The following is an 18,047-nucleotide window of genomic DNA, read 5'->3' as shown; positions in this document are numbered from 1 at the left end:
GGGGCCACTGGGCGCTGAGGCACCGCCTCCGGGGGGTGCGTCACAGGCGGTCGGCGCGGGGCGGTCGGTGCGGAGAGGTGCCGGCAGTTACGCCATGCATTCCCTCACCGAAGAGATCCGGAGCTTCTCCAGGGCCAACCTGCGGAAGCAGCGCACCCGCGTGACGACGCTGACCGGCCGCAGGATCATCGAGACGTGGCGTGGCGCCTGCCTGCACATGGAGGAGGAGGAGGAGGCGGCACCCGGCGGCGGCTTCGTGCAGGACCTCAGCGCCGACATCCAGGTCGGCGTGGTAAAGCCCTGGCTGCTGCTGGGTGAGTGCGGCCTGGGGAGGCGGGCACGGAGAGTGGGGCGCGGTGCCGCCGGCCGGGTGCAGGCTCAACGCAACAATGGGCACGCTCTCTCTCTCAATAGGGTCGCAGGATGCTGCTCACGACCTAGAGACGATGAGAAAGCATAAGGTAACTTTACAATATACATACAAATGCACCTCGCGTAATGCAGGCAGTGAGTTTTTCTTGTAAGTAAAGAATTGTAAAATATTCTGTAGCAAATCTGAGGAAAACTGTATTCCACTTGCATTTTAAAAAGGCTGCTCCATTTGCAGATGGATGGGTTTCTGTTGGCTTCACGAGAAGCTGAAATGCTTTCATAGAATCCCAGAATCTTCCAAGGAGATTATACAGTCCAAACCCCCTGCTAAGGCAGGGTCATCCAGAGCACATAACACAGGAACGTGAACAGGTGGGTTTGGAATGTCTCCAGACAGGGAGACTCCAGGACCTTCCTGGGCACCTGTTCTAGTGCTCACCCTCAGTGTAAATGCTGAGGTGGAACTTCTTATGTTTTAGTTCGTGGCCATTGCTCCTCATCCTGTTGCTAGGTACCACTGAAAAGAGTCTTGCTTTCCTGCAAGAGTGATGATTGTTTAAAGCTGTTTAATGGAACAGATTCCTACGCTGCCATATGCATTTCCACTTAAGACACTAAGCAGCACCATTCCCCCTTGCCTTACGGGGATTGATGAAACTAGAAAAACAAAGCAGCTTCTCTAAGTCTGTCCCAAACTTTTGTCTTTTTACTCTTCTTTATTGCAGTAATGGGGTGAATAAGGCCTTTGGACTCTGGTGCTTCTGCAGGACAGGGAGTGCACCAGTTTGGCATCTGGTGCCATCTAAATGTTGCTTCACTATAATTTAAAATAACCCACAACCTGGCTGTAGCCTGGACAGAGCAGAGATGGCAGGGGGGCACAGGTCATGTCGCTTGCCAAGAATGGTGTAGTTGACTCTGAAATCCTTCTGCTTCAACAAATGGTTGTGGTAACTAACCAGAAGGAACATTAAGCTGATGAGTTAGGGCAGGCTTGAAAGCTGGGCGATTGTTGGGTGGTCTGTGCTCTCATTCCCATTGCTTTCTCTTTTATTTTCCAACCATGTGCTGACAACTCCCTTTTCTGTTGAAAATCCATTTTAGTCTGTGTTTGAGCACTGATCTTCTCATTTCCTCTCAGAAAAACCCTCAGATTTATTACACTATCTTTTAGCACACTTTGAAACTTTGCTTGGAGAAAAGCATATGTATGTAAAACTGAATATTGCATCTATGTAAGGTAGAGTCTGTGTATGCCTAAAGATTAATTCACCTTTTTTACTGCTGATTTTGCTTGATATCTTCAGAAAATGCGTATTTCTTTTCTTTCTTTTATTTTTTTGACTTAGGTCACTCATGTTCTAAATGTGGCGTACGGAGTCCAAAATGCCTTCCTCAATGACTTTATATACAAAACTATTTCCATTCTGGACCTCCCAGAAACTAATATTACTTCCTATTTCCCTGAATGTTTTGAGTTTATTGAGAAAGCCAAGATCCAGGTACGGTCTATCAATAATTAATGTTAGTAGTTACCATGTTTAGATTATTTATTCCTCTATTTAAGAACTAAAGCAGCTTCTTTTGTTAAATGAAAATATGGTACCAAATGAATAGTTTTGCCATCGTCTTTTTTAATTTTAAGTAGAAAATCCAAGTAATTTCTAAGCATTCCTAGAGACATGGCACTGCTGTTAATCTCCATTCCCTCCAGCATTACTTTTTCAGAATGACTGTCTTGAGTTTTAGAGAAATGCTTCTTTAATACCACTGGGCCAGGGGTTCACTTTAGATAATAAAATTGCATCCTAATCCAAATCACTACCCTTGACAGAAGGAAATAAAGCAAATTTACTTACCCACTGGGGATGTTACTTTGGATTAGAAGCCAGCCTGGATTAGAAGTAAGAAAAAGAATTTGGGCTTTTACAGATCTGTGTGGTTTATCATCAGCTGTTCACCATGCTTGTGGTTTTCATCATAGAATCATTGAATTGTTTGGGTTGGAAAAAACCTTAAAGATTATCTAGCTCCAGCCCCCTGCCATGGGCAGGGACACCTCCCAGTAGACCAGATTGCTCAAAGAAGATGCTGTGAATCCACATACATACCAAGAATGTCAGAGAATGTGTAACTAGTCTTGGAGCCAAAAGTGATTTAACTGCTCACAAAATCCTGAAAAAGATGTGACATAGAAAGTAGGCTGAAAAACCCTTCTGGGGTTGCTTAGCAGAGTTAACTGTAACCAGGAGCATGCCCAACTCACAGCTGTTAAATTCAGACTTACTGTGTAATTTATGACAACCATAGTTTTGGTATCTAAACTATGACTCAACAATCAAACATTATTGTGTGTTATTCTACCATATCTATCAGATTCATTGTTTATGTAAATTGGGATAAAAGATGATCTTGCCCCAGTTTTCTTTGTGTCGCAGTGTTCTTTCCTTCTCTCATTTATAATTTACAAGCTATGTGATAACGTATTGTCACTTAATGACCTTTTCAGGGTTTCTAATTACGGTTTCCAGTTTATTTCTAAGTGAGAGCTGCCATTCATAACTTCACAATTTTGCTTTCTGCTTCTGGTGTTTATGTCCTAGTTACTATTTTGTAAGTTAAGGAGTTTTCAGGAAAACATTCATAGCAATATTAATAGTTTTCTGATAGGAGAGGTGGATGAAAGAGAAGGTAATTGATGGAATAGCTGTTCTCGAGGATCAGCTAAAAAAGCACATGATAGTGGTATGCAGAGACAGATCTCTGGGTGGTTTGAATTATTTTATTTGCTTTGTCAAAATAGTGTTAAAAGAGCTTATGATAAATTGTGTCCTGAAATGCTCTTCTGTTCAAGTAATCACAGAGATACTACTGTTTCATCTCCTAAAATGGGGGATGAAGAGCTGTTTACTGGTGAGAGAACATGATATATGAGAAATTATTTCTAGAACATGGTTAACTCAATGAAGGAAGTATGAGAACATGTGAATTTGAGGATGCAAGTGAAGCCTGCACTGTTCAGTAAGTCATTGCCACCTGGGTACTTGTAACAGGATTCACTTCCCTAAAACTGTAATGGCTCAAGTCTCCAGACACCACGGTAGAAATTCTGATAATGATCAGAGCTCAACATTTCTTCTAGGCTCCAAATTGGCAGGCAGGTTTTCCATGACATGTTCAGTGGCCCATGTCAGGTCATAATGCTATGAATGAGAGATACCTTTTTATATGCTTAATATCTAATAGTAAAATTTCTGAAATCTTGTGTTTCCAAAGAGAAAATCTGCTTATTCATGAACATCACTCCTTATTGCTCCCTCTGTCTTTCCTAAGGAAAAAACCTCCATTCCACTGCAAAATAAAATGGATTCATAAGGAATTACATTAGCCTTCAACCAAAAACTTTATACTTCTTTCAAATTTCTTTCCTTGATGAGGCTTTTTGCCCACTGTGTATAACTACTGTATAATCACCTTTTCTGTTGGTGGAAGGTGATTCTGTTTCTTTCTCTGTAAAAATTTTTTTAAAACCCCAACTTGGTCTTGAATCTTAAATGATTCTTGCAAGTTCACAGACCATTTCTGGACAGGAAAACTTAGGGCATCAGGATCAGAGCAAAGAGTTCTTGGTAAATAGAGATGAATTTCCTATCTGCAATCTGTTTCTCACTTTTATTCTGTATTCATAGCTAATACAAAATCAGCCAAGAATGACACACCAGATTATTTTTTGTATGAATTGTAAACAATGGGCTTTAGCAAGGAAAGAGAAATCTTCTCAGTATTAAAGTTGGTATAATATTACGGCCCAGATTCATTCATGTTCAATAATTTTCAGGATTCATGGATATCACTATATAATTTTTGTCAGTGTAGAACAAACAGTTATTAAAAAAGAGAAACCAAAGTTAAACATGAAAGAGGGAAACAAAGCATGAATTGTATAAAGGAAAATAAAAATTGCTTCCAATGCATATTATTTACCCTCAGTGCCTCTGCTAGACTGATTTCAGTTATGGTATGCTATGACTGAAATAACTCCCATTTAATCAGTAAAAACCACTCAATATCTACAGTGGATAAGCTTCAGCAATTGCTTCATTAGCAGTGGCATAATTTTTAGTGTCATTATTCTGGATGTATAGGTCACCACTGGCACATCCTCAGGTAGGTAAGATACATGTGCGGGTCTGCTTCCTACTCTGCCATACTGTGTGCGTGAGGGCATGTGGCCCTAGGAATGTGAGAAAGGGAATGAAGAGAGCAGTTTCCAGCTGGCAGTATACAGGAGATGTGATTTACATTGCAAGGAAGAGTGGTATCATTATTTGCTGTGATGCAGGAGCTTCAACTCAGTTCCTAGCTCTGCCGTAATCTTGTGCAAGCCATTCTTCTAGTCTCAGCTTGGAATTTCTCCAACAAGGATAATAATACTTCATTTCATACTTCTTTGTCTTGTTATTTAAACTAGAAGTCTTCTGGAGCATGAACCATTTTCTCATCTGTGTGTTTATTAAAATACCAGATAATTGTAGCTCTCAAATCTGTAACATAAACTATAAAGTTCCTGGAAAGGAACCCTGGTGCTTATAAGAGCTTTTTGTCTCCGGGTGAAATTCCCATTAAGTAACTTGTGCCTGTCAAGGGCAAGCAGAGCAGGCTGTTTATAACTAGAATAGTTTTGTTTAGCCTCAAGTATCTGAACGCATCATGTAATGTTTCAGTATCTTCATTCAGAATATGGAGGTGCTGGGGGTTTGGTGGTTTCTTTTTGTGTCAGAATGGCATTTAGCAGACAGTTTGGACTGATCCTTTTCTAGGTCATAATCTGACATAAAAACATGACAAAATCACGAAGCTTGACCCTTGCAAACATTGCTTAAGCCACACTAGATTGTCTAGTTGTCTTTGCATTCGTTTGGATTTGTGATTTCGTTACAAAACTTGCAGTGTCTAAAAAGAGCCATTCAAGTATCTCAAAGGTTGTGTGGGAAATGCTTCAGTACAATAAAAACCATTAATTTTATATACAATTCAGGACAAGCCTGAATTCAGACCCCAGAAGAAGCATTTGTGAATTTATGGGAGGTTGAGTAGTTTTGGATTTGGTACCCTAGTCCCCAGTTAAGGGACCTTAGATGTACCAGCTATACCAGCTGCTGTCGTTGTAGCAGTGGTGTGATGGAAAGGGAGAGATCTGTTGCAAATCTCATATCTTTTCTAATTTTTGTCTTACTGTACATGATCCCAGAATCTTCCCTGCCGAGTACACAAGAAACATGTGACTGGAACCACAAGATATTCTAAAATCTGCCTCTGTGCCTAGCTCTTTGCTGCCTTGCTATGTTTTTTAACCTTTAACAAGATACTGTCAAGTTCCTTTCCATATTGCAAATAAAATCTATTTCAAAATTGGCACCCAATTAGATCAGATACCTAAGTATCCCAGGTGTCTGTGATTTGGTTTTTACATGAAAGGGTTGCTGTAAGGCCTCAGGAAAAAGGACAGAGGATGTGTTTAGTTCTATGGTATTAATTAGATTTGAAGAATTTGGTAATAATAAAGAGGTTTGGGTAGAAAAGTCCTTAATTTCATGTTTATATCATGTTTATATCTGTGTTTGGACTTACAGGTGTAAATATTTGTGTTGAGCTCAGCAAGAAGCTTTCAATAAGTGATACAAGAATTTTATATAAAGTTTCTTACACGTGCTATCAACTAATGAATATCTCAACTTATGTTTCATTTCTTTCTTGGAGGATGGCGTGGTACTGGTTCACTGTAATGCAGGAGTCTCCCGTGCAGCGGCTGTAGTCATTGGTTTTCTAATGAATTCAGAAGGACTGAGCTTTGCCAGAGCCTTTTCCTTGGTGAAAAATGCAAGGCCTGCGGCTTGTCCAAATCCTGGCTTCATGGAGCAACTTCACAAGTACCAAGAAAAGATTGTAAAGGCAAACGGAAGCATAAACAATCATGACTGATCAAAAGGGAGAAGTGAAATAATCTGTTTTGACTATACAGGAACAGATATTGGATGTTTTGACATCCCCGTTCACATGTGCATTTTCAAGTCTTCACATATTTTTTTCTTACCTTCCTTTGACCCTGTTTTTTCCAGCATGTCACGGAAAGGCCAAATGGTGTTGCACTGGTGTTGCACTTAGAGAAGTTTTGCCTAAAACCAGAGTGCTAATAAAAAGATAAAGCTCAGTTTTCCGTGAAATACTAGAAAACACTAGAACGATGGTTTGCTTACTGAACCATCAGAAAATGCAGGCACTAGAGAAAGGAAATAAAATAACTGAGATAAGTTGCTTTCTTTCCAAATCTGTGCATTCCTAGTTGGTTGTAAAATCTAGATAATAAAATGTTCATATAATGAAGTACCTTGATATTGGATTTTAAATTATATTGCAGCTATAGTGGGCTAGCCAGCCATTAGGTTTTTTTTCAATTAAAATGATGGTCTTTTGAGGATTCTCAAAATGCATAGGATGCTTTAATGCTTTATGTATTCTACTGTTTCTCATCAAATAGTGATTTGAAGTGCACTAACATGATGATTCCAGTCTTGGAACTAGTGGGTTGGGGTTTTTTGTAAATCATTTCAGTAGAGATACCAAAAATGTTGATAATGATCTGTCTCTGCTCATGCTACTGTCTTTTCTTCACATTGGGTCCTCACGTGTTGTCTCCTCACTCCATTGCACGTCATAATGTAAAGAGCAGACATCATAGGATTGGTAATTTTGACCCTCCCGAGAGATCCCAAGATGAAATTACTTGAAATTACTGGCTTAATATGGCATGCTTTAAAAAAAAAAATCTGTACAAGATTTTAATAGTATTTTGTGGCCTTCATACCAGCTCTTAATGATTTGATATATAAATATGCAACAAAATAAAAAGAACATTGTGGTTGGATAAATTGTGTGCTAAAGTGATTTTAATGTTTGGTTTCAAGATCAGTGTTCTGTCCTGGTACCAGTAGTGTGAACTGTAGCAAATCATCGTGTTTGAACCACACCCTCTCTTGTTTTCAATATTAATTGCTCATGCTCCAAGAGCATGTAGTGACAGGACAAGGGGGAATGGATTCAAATAGAGAGTAGGTTTAGATAAGATTATTTACACTGAGGGTGGTGAGGCCCTGTCACAGGTTGCCCAGAGAAGCTGTGGCTGCCCCGTCCCTGGAAGTGTTCAAGACAAAGTTGGACGGGGCTCGGAGCAATCTGGTCTAGTGGAAGACGTCCCTGCCCATGGCAGGGGGTGGAACGGGATGGGCTTTAGTCCCTTCCAAGCTAACCCATACAGTGACTCTATGCTAAACGTTAATGCGCGATTTAGGCAACTCCGCTGCATCTGATCGCTGTCCTGTGGTCATCGTTCCCTCGTGTCCGTGGGGGAGCCGCTCAATGCCTTGTCCTGGCGGACGCGGGTGGCTGTGGTGCTGGCAGCCTAGGCAACGACCGACAGCCCTTTCCCTTGGGAGGCAGTGTGTGGAGGCTGCTCTGAGTTCTCAGCCCGTAGAAGCAACCCAGGACAAGCCTTTGTAACGGTAAGCGCTGTTCCTTCAACTCTGTTCACGACCTGGTCCTACGCGGGGGGACCGTTTACCGGGGAGCCGTGAGGCGACAGCCCGGGCCGGTGTGATGCCTGGCCCCAAGCGCCTCATCCCCGTCATAGTGCTCCACCCGTCCCGGTTAATCACACTATGTCAGGGGGGCGGATCGGAAGTGACGATAGCAGGAAGCTCCGTCCCGTTTGAAAACGCCCGGCGGAGCCGTCACCGCCTTTTTTCCGCCACCCGGGCCGACATGGCCGCCTTCGCCATGGAGCTGCCGCCCTCAGGTGAGCTGGGCTCACAGGCTTCCCCCCCATGCACGCCGCGCTTGGGTTTTGCCAGGCGTCGCTTTAGGAGGCTTCGCCGCCCGGCCAGGGCTGCTCGGCGGGGTCTCCCGGCGTTGCCTTGCGCTCCTATGAGGGGAGTGGGGCTGGGGAGTGGGGCTGGGGCCTACCTCCCGATCCAGACGGAGGAATGTGGATGGTAGTGAGCTGGAGTGGGCAGTGGGAGACGGCGCCGGGACGGGGCGGTTCGCGGTAGGGTGAAGCGAAGGAAGAGCAGGAGTTCTATCTCAGCTTAAGAGAGAACGTCTTTACACTGAGGGTGGCTGAGTACTGGAACAGGCTGTCCAGGGAGGTCGTGGAATCTCCCTCTCTGGAGGTGTTCCTGTGTCACCTGCTTTAAGTGGCCCTGCCTTGGCAGTGGGGTTGGACTAGATCTCCAGAAATGCCTTCCAACCCTAACGATATTGGGATCCTGTGGTCTTAATCACTTACTGTTATCCTGTGTTACATTTGTTTAATAGAGCCCACAATAAACAAAGTAAGCTCACCTGTCTTTTTCATATTTTTAAATTTTGCTTTCAGGAGCTGAGCCAATGACTCTTGGCTCCCCAACATCTCCAAAACAAGGAGCTAGTGCTCAATTTCTCCCTGGGTTTTTGATGGGTGACTTACCTGCGCCAGTGACTCCACAGCCACGAGCTTTATGCGGCCCTTCAGTTGGTGTAATGGAAACAAGGTCTCCACTACTCACAGGTCAGAATTTGTTAAATGCTGAAAAATGGTTCTGAAAGCAAAAAATTGGTTTGCCTCATTGTTCTACATGGTTGTTGTAGGCTTGAATCCTTATAGTTTTATATCTTCTATAAACAAACTCCACTGATTGAATAACTGGTGAACTCAAGTGTATTCAATTATCATAATTGTTTTAAATGTGGCAGTTTTGGTATGAGGAAACGTTTGTTTTACAGGGAAGGTAACATGAACCTCTCCTAATACAAAATTAATTTATATGACTCCTTACAAGTCAATTACACATACATCAATGTTTTCTTTGTTTAAAACAGTGATATCTGTTGGCAAACTAAAAGCAGCTTGTGGAAACTGTTTATTTCTTTGCAGAAAATTATCTATTTCTTTGAATTCTAAAAGGTCACTTACAGGTTGTCAAACTTACAAAAACTGAGTGGAGAAAAACTAAAAATGTACCTCTTAATTAGTATCTAGTGGTTGTAGCTACAGTCTTGATGTCTGCTGTCATTGGACTGGAGTAGAGACTTTTCCTAGCTGTAGATGCTCATTTCTCATCAACCACCTAATTAATCAGACTAGGAAAAATTCTTACCCATGGTAGTATTGTATGTGTGTTTTCTTCTCTGAGAAGAATGAGTAATTGACATGTCATGGATGATCTTGGCTTTTGTACTAAATTAGTTGGCATAATTTAACATCTGATGGTGTTACTGTGCTAGTCATTCTGAAGGAGAAAACGAGGATTAAAGGTACTGCAAGATAATTTAAAATATTCTCTTCTTTGAATGTTAGGCAGGATTGGACTCGGTCTTTCTAGGTCCCTTCCAACTTAAAATGTTCCATAATAGGAGGTTTGTTGGTCTTCTGCTTCTTGCTGTTGCCTGCCTGCCCCTGTACCTCTCGGGAACAAACCTCTTAGGAAAATATTTATGAAAATGAAATTATTACATGAATTTCACCTAATTGTTTTTAGAACGGCTTATTACAGCCTCCAAGGATCAATTGTAGGAAAAGGGGAGCCAGTAAGATACTAACACAGACTTCCCAAAGGGAGTGATCAGGTACATCATGTGAACTGAAAACCTTTATGGGAAAGTGCTTTACATAATACACAATTAATCTATGTAACGGTAACAGTTCTTGTATGTGTTAAACAGTTCAGAGTGGAGTCTTGAAGCTCAGAATTCAGGATTGAAAAGTACTTTGGAAAAGCTTGGTTTCCAAGTGTTTTGCCAGTGAAAACCTGATGCAAACTACTCTTTTTTTTTTTTTTTCCCCATGGGGTAAACCCACACAAAGTATTAAGATAGTCAAGTTCTTTCAGGGAGTTTAATTCTGTTTTATACTGGAAGTCCCAAAGTTTACAAAGTGGGAGGGCAGCTGGCTTAACTTCATCCTATCTATATGTAAGCTAGTCCCTACTTTCAAGAGCTTACATTTTTATTTAATATGAAATTAGATGGGAAGAACAGGAATTTGGACGTTGGGAATGTGACAGCAATGTGCAATGTCTCTGTGCATTTTGGCATGGTTCTTTAACATGTAGGGTATCTCAAGTCTTAAAAATCTTGCTTTTGCAACTCTGCTGTAGGCAAGTTAGTCTGAAAGAATTAAAACTGACTTCTAGCAGGGCTTAAAATAGAAACATACAGTCATGCTGAGAACTTCAGAAAAAGAACATGTAAACAGTGAATATAATGGGTTAATAAGAGGTCAGAAAGTTTTAAATGGTACTTCTGTAGTATGCTGTTTAAGACATATGTGATGCTCCTACCTAGAACATTCAACCTGAACAGTTCGGTAGGACAGATGGCTTTGCAAATCCCCAGTGAAACAATCAACATGAAAGCATGGCTGAATTTATTATCGAAGTTTCAAGAACAAGTAGCGGTGAAGCAAAATTACCAGTTTTCTCATGCTCTTCTTTTGTTCCTTTGAATTGCAGGAGGGTCTCCGCCACAACCAGTGGTCCCTACACATAAAGATAAAGGTGGTGCTCCACCAGTTAGAAGCATATATGATGAGTTATCTAGTCCTGGGCTTGGATCAACACCTCTATCCTCAAGAAGACCAGTAAGTGTCTTTGGTACTGGCCTGTTCTTAGCAGAAGATGTGAGACAGCTTACTGCCTCAGTGAATTCTCAAATTTAGTTGTATAAACTGCTGTAGCAAAATGGCTGGTGAGCCTTCAGATCATACTATTGCTTAGTCTGGGTGTTTAGTGTACCTGTTCCTGTGTACACTAAACAAGAGCTGTGGTCATTAAGCAAATTCCTGTTATTGTAAATTTTCAATACAGTCAGAAATGAAAAATGCAAGCGATGCCTCAGTTATGCTTTGTGCATACAAATTCAGCTTTGTTACAGCTTTTCACTTTCTTGTAAATTTATTGGACTGCTGAATACCAGAAGGACTGTTTCACAACCTGAAAGGAGGTTGTAGCAAGTTGGAGACTGGTCTCTTTTCCCAGCTAACAAGTGATAGGACAAGAGGAAATGGCCTCAGGTTAGACCAGAAGATGTTTAGATTGGATATCATGAAAAATTTCCTCACTGAAAGGATGGTCAGGCATTGGAACAGGGCACGCAGGGAAGTGTTAGAATCACCGTCTTTGGAAGAGTTCAGAAATGTGTGGGTCTGGTTCTTGGAGACGTGGTTTAGTGGTCAAGATGGTAATGTTAAATTAATGGTTGGACTTGATGATCTTAGAGGTCTTTTCCAACCTTAATAATTCTGTGTTTCTATGGTTCTATTTTAGAATCCAATAGAGGCACTTACTGAAACAGGAGGATTTTTTTTCTGAGTAAAATATTTAATCGAAGTTTGGGTAGACAGTTTGGGTTAATTTTGAAAGAGGAAAAGTCAACTTTCTACAAGGTAAATTTTATAATAAGCTGTGCTGCTTAACTGACTAATCAAGCATTACTAGGACCTTTTTCACTGAATCCTTTTGATGTAAGAACACCTTTCACTGAATTGGCACTCTTTTCTATTGAGTATTGCCATCTGAAAAGTTTTTTCAGAAAGCTGAAGTTCTCTGTGAAGGACATAATCCAATAGTATCTTAAAGGATTGGATATTAAATTTCAAAAAACGTTGAGCAGCTATTGGAACACATGTTGCTACGTCTACAGGTACTCCAGGTTGTTTGATCTTGTATCTACGAAATGCCATGATTCAGGCTAAAAATAGACTGAAGTTGTTTTGGATGTTGAAATCCTATGTTGAAAGAAAACAACTACTTCCATCTAAAACTCAAAATATACTTTCCTTCTATGCACTAAATAGTTGAACAGGAAAGTAAGTCTAGTAATAGTCTCCATACAAGTGGATGTTATGTTTCCATGGTTTCTAAGCTCTTCAGGCAGTGAAAATGCTGATAAATTTAGGATACTAGTATGCTTCCCATGAGGAGGCACATGAATGTGTGAATTATTATAGTGCAGCAATCGTGACATGACTGTTCTGAGAAGTTAAACTAAAACATTTCTGAGTATTGATATTGAAAGCCACTTTGTTTCACAAAGCATACATCACATACGTTGTCCAATAACTTTTCATTAATACCTCTTGGTAATCTTGTAGTAAATATAAATGCAAATATCTGTTCTTACTCTTAAAAGTTAGGAGTAACTTAAGGCAAACAGTTAATATTAATACCTGAACGTTTAAATCACTTGAAAATTATCTCTTCTGATCTGAGCAGTATACCTATAAGAATGATTTGTTACTTTCTGTATCTTAATGCAGGCCAGCTTTGCTTTAACACAGAGCCCATCAGCTGGAATTCTGCCATCGACTCCGGGAGCAGGTAGAAGTCTTGTCAAAATTTCTACTGCCTTTTCTTACTGCTTTCTTTAATATGGAAAAACCATTACTGTTCAAGCTACATCAGTTCCTTGCTAATTTATAGGGAGGTTGTGTATTCATTAGCTTTTCAAAAGGTATATGAATATGAGTAGGAAATAATTGCCTGTTCTGAGACTGACTGAGTTTCAATCAACTTGTTCTTTGTTCCAAATGTGGTGTTCCAAATGAGGGCTGTGCACAGAGTGGTTGTAATTGAATGAAGCAGCTGAGATTGATGGATTGCCTTCCATCTTCACAAGGTTTGATATCTTGTGTATGAACCAGTGGCTTCTGGCTAAGCTTTATTCTGTTGGCCTTTTCCTATTTGGCAATTGCATTAGTTGTTGGTGTTTAGAAGTCAAATGGAACACTAGGTTGCTGTTCATAAAAACTGATTAGTATGTTTACGGATGTGAAGTTATGATTGACTTACTTTTTGTGTCTGTGAGTAAATCCCCATCAAACTCTTCCATATAAAAGTAAAATGCTTGACACTGAATTTATTCTTTTGCTAGAAACTTCTGTCTTGCAAAAGAAAATTGTTCAACAATACCATTTCAATTTAACAGCTTCAAGCATGTTCAGTCCTGCAAGCATTGGGCAGCCTAAGAAGACTACTCTATCTCCTGCTCAGCTAGATCCTTTCTATACTCAAGGTGATTCCCTTACTTCAGAAGATCAACTTGATGACACATGGGTAACTGTATTTGGGTAAGTTGATTTCCAAAGTATTAGGAAAACATGGGTGAAGTCTTTACACCATATGGAGAGAAATTCTTGCGCATTGATATTGTCTGGCATTGATAGGTGCTGCAGGAAATACAACTATGGTTAAAGCAAGCGAACGTATATTTCAGTGAGGCATCTTAACTTAAGCTACATGATATTTTTTTCCAGTTAGGCACCATTCCGCTGTTGGAGTGTGTGGTAAAGTGCCTAGAAGGTGGTATTTCTCGAGTCACTGCTTCTAGTGGCATTATAGTGGTCTCTTAAGGATTTCTAGAAATGCTTCACAGGGTTGTATCTTAACACCTGAATTCTTCAACTGCTCATAATTTTTGAGTATCTTTTTCTGTCTTTCAGATTTCCTCAAGCATCAGCTTCCTATATTCTTCTACAGTTTGCTCAGTATGGAAACATATTAAAGCATGTGGTATGTCTTAGTTTGACACTTATGTCAGAAAATATTGCAAATTATACATTTAAAAAGCTACATTTCACAATTTTCACTTAATCTCATGCAGATGTCCAACACAGGAAACTGGATGCATATTAGATATCAGTCTAGGCTTCAAGCCCGGAAAGCCTTAAGCAAAGACGGAAGAATTTTTGGTGAATCTATCATGATTGGTGTCAAGCCCTGTATAGATAAAGTAAGTTAATAGCTGCTTTTAGTTAAATATCAGGCACTCTGCTTTTGGTCTTTCTTTTTATTTTCCCTGACCTCTTTAATTTTTTCTTTTGGAATTGTAAACTATAGGTCGTTCATCGCTGTATGTATAGTCTGTGATACATTTACATACGTTTTTTCTTAAGTATTTGTCAACATTTCCTTTTGAGAAGGATCGTTATGGGCAATCTCTGAGCTCCTTGGAAGTTATAATGCACAGAATTACATTGCTGTACAAGATAAGGAAGTGAAACCATAATATAAGAGACAATTGAGATAAGTTGCCTGACTTGAATTTGTGGCATTTTAGGGCCTGCAGTAGATAGGTAATGGCAGATTAAGACTGTTGCTGTTCCTAATTGTCCCTCTCTGTTTTTTAATGTGACTGTGCTTCTGGCTCTTGAGTTTGTCTTAGTACTTTGGACTGAAAATTTGTTAGCAAGACAATCCCAATCCTATTCTTCCACCTGCCCCTAGAAAAATGTGTCACTCTTGTAAGTACTAGCTGGGGTAGACATGGCAGTCTTGTAGTCTTAATATTAGCATGAGCTTTAGTGTCTAGGGATTGACAATGCCCTGACCTTTAATTCTTGCAACGTTTTGCACGGGGTGTTGTACATTAGCTTAAGCAAATAACAGTCATTCTTCTGTAGTGCACAGATTTTTTTTTTGTCTCTTTTAAAGATACATGATACTAAAGAGTAATGTAAGCTTTCCATTGTAAACCATTCTGAGAAGGCAGCCCTAGACACTGAACTCGCAATTACTAACTTTTTAGCAGTCTGAAACATTTCTTACACTCAATAAAATTCAGAAACAAAAATATTTCTGTGCTCCTTTTCTCCATGGGCTTCTGCTGGTGGTCTGTCCTTGCCTTTTTACTATTTTGACATCCAGTTTGTATCAATAAATGAATTGCCTCTAAGCTGAAGCTCTAGAAGTAATGATCTAAGACATTTAATTGCCAGGCATCTGATCTTCCTTGCTTTTGAACTCTCATTATGTCTTTTGTGGATAGTATCCACTTTCATATACCAATAAATAAGCCAAATAAATAATAGTCGTTAAGTTGTATTTTTGGAGGCTAAGTATTTCAGGAGACTAATCCATTGAAGTTTTGGTTTTGGTAAGACTTTCCTGCTATTGAAAAGCAGATATGGGGGATTTGACATTAGCACTTAGGCTTCGGATTCAGAAGTATTGGTTGGTTCCATGGGTTCCCCTTGTGCTAAGCAGCGAGTCAGCTGCCACCCACACTGTACACCAATCCTATTTATTTTGGAACACGCCCTTCTACCAAATGTGCCAGTTGAATGCTATGCTCCGCTGAGTCTAAATGTGGCAAATCACATCTCCCCAGGCTGGTTGTTATTTACCAGCTTGTTTTCTCTGGTTTGTTGTGGAACTTGTGGTTCCTGTCAAGTCACTTGCTGCCTCTTCCATTTTACATACATTCCTTTCTAAACATAAGCTTATGAAATGGAGCCTTCTGATTCCTTTTCTAGCATTTCCAAAGGGGACTGAGTGAAACACCTTGGCAACTTAAATAAGAGCTAAAAGCTGCAAGTTGGTAAAGGCTTGGAGAACATACTGTGTAGATCAGGTTAAATATTTAGAAAGAGGGTGTTAGGCTACTTAGTTCATCTGGGCTTGAAACAAGTGACTACTTGAAGTTTATTGCAAGTCATACAATATATTTTCTCTACATGGTTTCAAACTTGGTTGACATTTCGTACAGACAGTAAACAGATTCCAACCTTCCACTACTTTGCAATGGCGTAATTCAATATGTAAATGATTGCTGTGAGGAAAATGCTTGGTGGTCATGGGTACCTCTGTGCTCTGTACTGACAGGGCTTTTATCTTCTGGGATCCGAGTATGTTTTATCAAAAAATTTAAAATAGTAGGTAATTTTAGATACTAAAGGTTGGCATACTGCTTTTCAGTATTTGTTTACATTGTATTAACCCTCTATTCAAGAGTGTGATGGAAAACTTTGAAAGAAGCTCTACATCCTCGATGTCTTCGATTTTCACTCCACCTACAAAACCTGCTGGCACACCAATACAACCTGCAAATAATACTACAAGGATTTCTACAATGAGACCTCTTGCAACAGCATATAAGGCTTCCACTAGTGACTATCAGGTATTTTCAGGGAAACAGAAACGTGTGTTTTTGTGTTTTCTCTCGTCCAGCTCTATGAGGCTGTACAGACTTTAAATTCAATGTGACCCTTAGCTTTTATCTTTTGCCGTCAGTTCTTTAAAGATGTGGTTCATCTTTACAAGTACATGGTACAAGTATAAGCTCAGTCTGTTCAGTCTCTAAAATAATAATACTAATACCAATAATACTAACACTATTAACAATAATAATAATAATAAATACTAAATTAATAATTTGTCACTTTTCCAGGGATCAAGGGCTTGTTTTGAAAATATTTCAAACATATTTTAAGATATAATAGCAATTAGGAAAAGAAGAAATAAATGGTTAGTGTAAAAATTATTAACTAAACGTTGACTGATTCTCTATATTTTCTCTTTTCATTTTTCTCCCTGCCTTCTAGGTGGTTTCTGACAGACAAACTCCTAGGAAAGATGAAAGTATTGTATCTAAAGCAATGGAATATGTTTTCGGCTGGTAATATACAAGAGGAAGTAACATACTAGGCTGGTCAGGGTGTGTACTATACTACTGGCATTTGTAGTTAGTTGTATAACTACTGGTGGCAGTATTTTATCTTACATAGGCACCTGTTACACCTTCAATTAATTCAGAAGACATGTAGTGTGCACTTTAAATTATGGATATGTACACATGGTTTTACAGGCTAAGTGTAAATAAAAGTGATTTATCCCTATTTCTGCTCTGATGACATGATTGCGAAAGAATGTCAGCACTGACTTCTCTGTAATTGCTTTCTGTGATTTACTTCAAAGTAAGTTGCAAATGCTTAAAATGGTGGATAAACTTACTGATGCCTTTAGTTCTTTTTTCCCCCTCTGGAAAGGTGATGGGTGACTTGCAGGAAAAACACTATGCAGAGCTGTCTGCTAGGGACAGGGCCTGTATGTGTGAATTTTTTAATTAGGATTCATTGCTGTTTTACAGTTATCTCTGGCATACTATTCTAAATGTCATAGCAACCTTTCAACTCTTTGTTTTAATAATAAAGTTAAATTTCTTTTTTTAGGTTGTTTTTCAAACAAGTATGAGTTCTGTTAGGAAAAACTACTAACAGTACTTTTAACTGTTAAAGACGTTGTTGCCTTATGTTTATTGAAGTGTTATCAGCAGAGCAGGGGCTGCTGGTTTTTACGAACGTAGTACCAGCAGGGATTCAAACTAGCTAACATCATCTCCATGGGTATTTTATACCACTGTGCACTTAACAAGTAACAAACTGTAGCATTCTCAACTGTAGAATTTTTATTTGAAATAGCTGAAGTGAAAAATGCAGTGTGTCAATGACCAGAGCTTCTTTCATTTCAAGAGACGTTTAAGAAAATTTCATTAGGGTATTGGCTGAATGGTTATTGATTTTCATATTTTTATTTTTTAAATGGAACATTCCCCTTTGAAGTTTTGGAGCCTCTTAAGTGATCATAGGCTCTTTCATCTGGAAAGAGAGCAATTTTTTATTCTATTATACTTGGGAAACTACAGACCACTATTCCTCTTTGTGATTTTGTGTGTTAGTGTGGGTCAATGTCAGCCTTTTAGTCTGGGTCAATACCATGTTGGCCCCGTGACATCCCAGTCATCACTATTTCCATGCCTTTGTTCGTGCTGCAGAGTGGTTTTGCACTCTGATGAAAGTAGATTGAAAA

At 39.6% G+C, this 18,047-nt stretch overlaps 2 protein-coding genes across 3 annotated transcripts; both read left to right on the top strand.

Moving 5' to 3' along the window:
• Nucleotides 1-26: 26 nt before the first annotated feature.
• DUSP19 (dual specificity phosphatase 19) lies at nucleotides 27-7,301 on the top strand. The gene is made up of 4 exons (XM_085065652.1): nucleotides 27-314; nucleotides 415-461; nucleotides 1,722-1,874; nucleotides 6,133-7,301. Exons 1-4 carry the CDS (start codon nucleotides 95-97, stop codon nucleotides 6,352-6,354), a joined length of 642 nt encoding a protein of 213 aa, XP_084921778.1. The 5' UTR covers nucleotides 27-94; the 3' UTR covers nucleotides 6,355-7,301.
• A 507-nt stretch (nucleotides 7,302-7,808) lies between these two features.
• Nucleotides 7,809-17,077, top strand: NUP35 (nucleoporin 35). 2 transcript variants are annotated; one of them, XM_085065651.1, is made up of 9 exons: nucleotides 7,809-7,931; nucleotides 8,804-8,974; nucleotides 10,917-11,044; nucleotides 12,722-12,782; nucleotides 13,390-13,531; nucleotides 13,904-13,973; nucleotides 14,065-14,193; nucleotides 16,192-16,359; nucleotides 16,784-17,077. In XM_085065651.1, exons 2-9 carry the CDS (start codon nucleotides 8,815-8,817, stop codon nucleotides 16,859-16,861), a joined length of 936 nt encoding a protein of 311 aa, XP_084921777.1. In that variant the 5' UTR covers nucleotides 7,809-7,931; nucleotides 8,804-8,814; the 3' UTR covers nucleotides 16,862-17,077. The 2 variants fall into 2 exon arrangements, with proteins under 2 accessions (XP_084921777.1, XP_084921776.1); XM_085065650.1 differs by lacking the exon at nucleotides 7,809-7,931 and adding an exon at nucleotides 7,996-8,224.
• Nucleotides 17,078-18,047: the final 970 nt, after the last annotated feature.

Source organism: Lichenostomus cassidix, chromosome 7 (assembly GCF_008360975.1).
Source record: "Lichenostomus cassidix isolate B80296 chromosome 7, HeHo_3.0, whole genome shotgun sequence".
In the NCBI taxonomy this organism is placed as follows: domain Eukaryota; kingdom Metazoa; phylum Chordata; class Aves; order Passeriformes; family Meliphagidae; genus Lichenostomus; species Lichenostomus cassidix.
Note: the sequence above shows the minus strand (reverse complement) of the source record. Positions and strands in the feature narration are given on the sequence as shown.